Genomic DNA, 5,329 nt, shown 5'->3' with positions numbered 1-5,329 from the left:
CAGAAGATGAGGAGGAGAAAGAGAAAGAGTTCTGAATTATGCATAAGGTGTACTTCAACGAATTTTGGGTGTATTTCTTAAATCCTTTGGGTGTAGTTTTGTAATCCTTTGGGTGTATTTCTGTAATCTTTTGGGTGTATTTCTATAATCATTGTACTTCAACGAATTTTGGGTGTATTTCTTAAATCCTTTGGGTGTATTTCTGTAATTCTTTGGGTGTATTTCTATAATCGTTTGGGTAAATTCCTGTAACCATTTGGGTGTATTTCTGTAATCGTTTGGGTGTATTTCTGAAGTTTCATTATCTTCAAAACGATTTCAAAGCTTGATTTCAGAAACCATTAAAATCGAAAAAAAAAACGAAGCAAGAATACTAGTAATAAACGCAAGTAAAATGTCTAATAAAAAGGCAAAGAGAATAACGAAGAAATACATGGAGGAAGAGGAAGAAGAAGAAGAAGAGGAAGAAGAAGAAGAAATACATGGAAGAGTCGTTCAAGAAGAGGAAGTGGAAGAGGAAGAGGAAGAGGAAGAGGAAGAGGAGTTGTTCATAATACACGGTGAGTTTAGCGCTTTGGAAACTGAATAACGCATTAAAAGATCCGTATGTATAGCAACTTGTAAAACTTGTAAGTCAAAAAGACTTGTATGTGTAGCAAGGCCTCTATAAATAAACGTATACCGAGGATTGAGTATCTGATTTCTAAATAAATGTGCAGTTTACATGTAGCATGCGTGCAATCGGTTATTTTAAATACTGTATTTTATTTGGGTACTGAATTACCAAGTTGTGAATCACTGGGTTGTGTTTTAATAATTTTTTAATCTCAGTACTCAAGATGTATAATGAATATTTAAAAAAATAAATACTCTACCAAATATATATTTCGATAAATACTAAATTTATTTAATTTGAATAAAAAAACCCCTAACCTTCGGACTAATTTGGTGTTTACTCTTTTATAAAATTATAATAAAACCTTGCGGAGGGAAAAAATATGAATAGGAAAATGGTCCCTGGTAAGTGCTCAACTCACCACCGTCTTGTATACTGCTGTGTACGGTGTTTAGGGTTGTAGAGAGAGCATCAAAGCATGGGGAGAGCCATTACTAAGAGCATGATCAGGAGGATGATGATGACGACGACGAAGAACAGCGCTGTTGGTCATTTTCTCCGACGGACCTCAACCGCTCACTTGCACAGCTCGCCTCTCTTCCATTTACATAACCCATCTTCTCTCACTCATCACGTTGTTCAACAAAAATCCCATCTTTGCCCCTTTTCCTCTGATCCCCGTCGGTTTTTCAGCATTAGCTTCTCTGACGATGTTCGAGGTTATCATCTCTAATCATCCTTTCATTTGTTTTCCTTCTGTATTTTGTACTCTCCATAACGAGTCTATTTTTTAAATTATTTTTAAAAAAAAAAATAGTAATTGGCTTGTCAGTGATTGATTGTTTGAAGTATTTAGTTGGTTTTGTAGCTTTGAATGCCATGATGATTATAAAGTATAAACCCTGGTTATCTTAAGCTTCGTAATCAATTTTTGGCTTAATCTTTGACCATTGACCAATTGTTAGATTGGAGAAAAACTTCTCCTTGAGGACCACCTTGCATTTGCTCCGCTGGTTTAACCTAAAAATCTCTTCATAATTTCTAGTTATATTTTATTAACACTATCAATTTTTACAGCCACAAAAGCTAATTGTTCGGGTAGGTTATTTGAATTTTGAAGTTTTTGGTTAGCCTTTGAGTTTAGAACAGTTTCAGTTGTATAGTCTCAGAGGTTTTGGCACGAGTGGGAACTGGGATGGGAAACGCTTAACAGAGGTCTTCCATCTTTATTGTCTGATATGGATTTTTAAGCTAATAATTTCAGAAATTATTAGTTGCTTGCTTTCCTTAGTTCTGCTATTGGATAGGAGTTTTCTCTTTTTCTTTTTTCTTTCTAAATGACTTGCTTAGAGATCTCAGGACATGGTTTCTTCCTAGACCAATACAAACTATGAAGAAGGATTGAAGGGTTCTTTAGTTATGTAGTTTTATCGTAAAGTCTTCTTTGCTTTCTTTCTTTGTTTTACTTTAATGCTTTTTCCTCAGGTTTATGGTTTAGTTATACAATAACTTAGATCTTGTGCAACATTTCAAATGCAACAACTTCTTATGGTAAAACTTGCTGAATGATGCAATTAGTTGTCAATGTTCTAGTTTGCTTTATGAGATTTAGGTGTTTGTTCTTTCTTTCCTGGCACATTGATAGATTTTCCCAAAAGGATAGGCTATGTGAAGTTGTAAATCTCTTTCTTTCCAACAGTTACTAAACTAATATGTTCTATGCAAAGTTATATATCTCAGCATTTACCACATTTACTACAACACTTTTTTTAACAGGTTTGTCTATTTCAAAAGTTGCAGATGAGGCAAGTGAAGAAGGAGAAACCACTGATGATGGATGGGAAGAAGAAGACGATTCTGAGCCTATGGTACTATGTCATTAATTTGACTCTTAACTTTACTTTCGTGTAGAGCTCTTCATTTCACCTATATAATGAATTTAAAAATATGATTACCATTGCTTATAAATAGATGCTCTGTGTGTAGATTGGTGATGGGGGTGATGGTGGTGGAGTTGCCTTGCATAATGTTCCCTGGGGCCAGCGGGCGCTCTCTGTTGCCAAGGATATCCTTAAGGAGTTTAATGAGGACATTGAACTATATGCTTTCAAGACTAGTCCTCGAGGATATGTTTATGTGAGATTAGACAAATTAACAAATGAGTAAGATTACAGCTTTCAACCTATGTCAAATACAACCGTTAGTAGAAAATATTTACAATAAAATGAAGTTATTGTTGTGTGAACAACGGTGACTCAAAGCTTGGGGAAGCTGATATAGGGAAGTCTAATAATTCTCTAGGACTAGGAGAGATAAGATCCAGTTTCAGTTCAAACTTTAAGTGTCAGTGTCATAGTTGAAGCCCCCACTGAGTTAGAATGACGAGTTAAATGGTTAAATAATCATCACAGATCTGACAAGGATGCTCATTGCCATGAATTTACTGCAAAAACTCTCCTAATATAAGCTCAAACTGGTCGTGAGAAGTCCACGATGAATCACATGGCCCTGTACCGTCTATTTGATATTTGAGGTTTACTACTACTTTGAGTCTGAGATAGGCACATGGCTGGTGAGTTTGTGATAATTTTGACCTTAAGTTTTCGTGGCTGTTTGTAACTTTAGGGATTGGCAGACTCATAATATGAACTTTCCAATGGCTCAATTTATTTATTTTGTGAAAATTAAATTCCAAAAAGAAACATTTTCGTTTCTTTATTTTCAAATGTTTTGATGAGCTAATATAACTCCAACCTCAATCATTTTACTCCAATCAAGCTCTACTACTAGAGCTAATCTCTAGCCATTTTCTGCTCAAAACATTTACAGTTCAGTATTACCACATTCCACTTTCTACTCCCATCCATTTCTAACAACTTACACCTAGTCTAAGTTTACGTTTCTTACTTGCAGCATATAGCATGAATGATTTGTTTCTCATTTTCTGCATGGCATATTAGGCATAAAATCATGCCACACACACGGAGACCCATATGTACAGCTTTGTAGCGGATCTGGGTGAAAAACCAATTGCAGAATGAGAATGTATTAGTTTAAAATTTGTGGGAATCAAGACAGCATATCTACATATATTTTTCAAATTGGGTCTAGAGTGGGTTTGATTATAAAGCCTTTCTACAAGAAGAGGTTTCTTTTAAGATTTCAATCCATCAAACTTTCACATTTACCTCCTAGTATTTATTTCTGATTACAATTAGTTTGGTATTCAGTTTTCTGTCTTTCTTTTTCAGATATGGCTGTCCAAGCATGGAAGAGCTTGAACGATATAATCAAGAATACAAGAAAAGATTAGATGAGGTTGGAGCACTTGGAGAGATACCTGAGGATTTGGCACTTGAGGTAATGCATAGTTGTTGCGTCATACATGTTGTATGTAGTCAGTAGAAAATGAATATCCTCTGAATCCTATTCAGTGCATAAAATAAAAGTGCACTTTTTGTTTGAACTTTGAAGGTTTCATCCCCAGGTGCTGAGAGGATACTAAAAGTGCCAGATGATCTTAATCGTTTCCAAGACATGCCCATGAGAGTCCACTATACGGAAAATACAGAATCCAATAGCACAGAAGAGGATGGAGTTTTCTTGTTAGAGTCTATAGAGAAAGAATCAGAGGTATGTGTGTGGAAGCTGGCAGATGTTAAAGAGAACAGAGACCCTCTCAGAAAAGGCAAGCCTTTAAGTCGAAAACAGAAGGATTGGCGATTAGAATTGCCGTTTAACATGCATAGAATGGTAACCCTGTATCTTGATTAATTCTTAAATCGTTTTGCTACCTACATTTAAAAAACTAGATATGACATTTGGAAGTAGTTTTGGAGGAAAAAATGTAGTTCTTTTCTGAGTTATACTTTTCAGCACAGTACTAGGTGATGTTCTGGTTTATTAAACTTTAAATTAATTGAATATAAATACCTGTTAATTTGGACATAGGTCGTTTATCTAAGCAGCTGTGCAAGAAGTTCATATATGAAATTGTAAGAACTGATATCTAGTGAAGATAATATGATGTAACAGTAGCAGGAACCTATTGATGTGAGGTAGATTCAGTATGGTTTATCCTCCCTCAGGTGCTTGGTATTATTTTTGAAATAACAAAGAAGAAACAGTGATAGTATCAAGCTTTCGAGAAGCTTGACTCTCTCCTGGTCTTTAGTCTAATCTCCAAAATTCTGATATAGTCCCCTCACTGTCTCTTCTCTAATCACCCTCTCACTTCCCCCTCATAACAGAATTCTTTTTCCATTCCACTTCCAGCAAGGTAGAGTTAGATACAAAGCCTCCCAACTTATATTGAAGTGTTTAGAAAATTAAGCTCTTCCCATAAATAATGTGGATAATGTGATTTCTCAACACATTATATCTTATTTGCTTGGTTGCAAAGTGTAGCCATTGAGGCACCAGACTAATGTGTAGTTTGGAATTCAATTGTGTATATTGATTTTCCGTAGTTCCTTTACCTGATTCTCAAGTGCTGCTGTTAAAACATGATTATAGCAGAATCCAGCTCTTCTCTTGATTTTTATCCCTGACAAATTCAACCAAAGAATAAATCCATTCCCCATGATGAACTTGGGGTATGTTAGAACATTAATACAAAGATAGCAGCCTCCGACAATCTGAACTCCCCAAGTTGCTGATCAGTCTTTGGAAGAAAAGTGAGGAATAGCTTTTTTGGCATGTATATCACCCGAA

General features: G+C 35.4%; 1 protein-coding gene across 3 annotated transcripts; it reads left to right on the top strand.

Moving 5' to 3' along the window:
- Nucleotides 1–987: 987 nt before the first annotated feature.
- Nucleotides 988–4,564, top strand: LOC107643698 (uncharacterized). Of its 3 annotated transcripts, none has more exons than XM_016347423.3 (5): nt 988–1,335; nt 2,417–2,484; nt 2,603–2,778; nt 3,868–3,976; nt 4,091–4,564. In XM_016347423.3, exons 1-5 carry the CDS (start codon nt 1,095–1,097, stop codon nt 4,388–4,390), a joined length of 894 nt encoding a protein of 297 aa, XP_016202909.1. In that variant the 5' UTR covers nt 988–1,094; the 3' UTR covers nt 4,391–4,564. The 3 variants fall into 3 exon arrangements, with proteins under 3 accessions (XP_016202909.1, XP_020979780.1, XP_016202908.1); XM_021124121.2 differs by having other exon boundaries at nt 2,411–2,484; XM_016347422.3 differs by having other exon boundaries at nt 2,393–2,484.
- Nucleotides 4,565–5,329: the final 765 nt, after the last annotated feature.

Source organism: Arachis ipaensis, chromosome B5 (genome assembly GCF_059453495.1).
Source record: "Arachis ipaensis isolate K30076 ecotype BB chromosome B5, ASM5945349v1, whole genome shotgun sequence".
Classification (NCBI taxonomy): Eukaryota; Viridiplantae; Streptophyta; class Magnoliopsida; order Fabales; family Fabaceae; genus Arachis; species Arachis ipaensis.
Note: the sequence above shows the minus strand (reverse complement) of the source record. Positions and strands in the feature narration are given on the sequence as shown.

Coding starts and splice junctions, on each gene's coding strand:
- LOC107643698 (XM_016347422.3), top strand. CDS start 1,095: ATGGGGAGAGCCATTACTAAGAGCATGATCAGGAGGATGATGATGACG. Junction 1,336..2,392: donor CTTCTCTGACGATGTTCGAG/GTTATCATCTCT, acceptor TTTTTTTAACAG/GTTTGTCTATTTCAAAAGTT. Junction 3,977..4,090: donor CTGAGGATTTGGCACTTGAG/GTAATGCATAGT, acceptor TGAACTTTGAAG/GTTTCATCCCCAGGTGCTGA.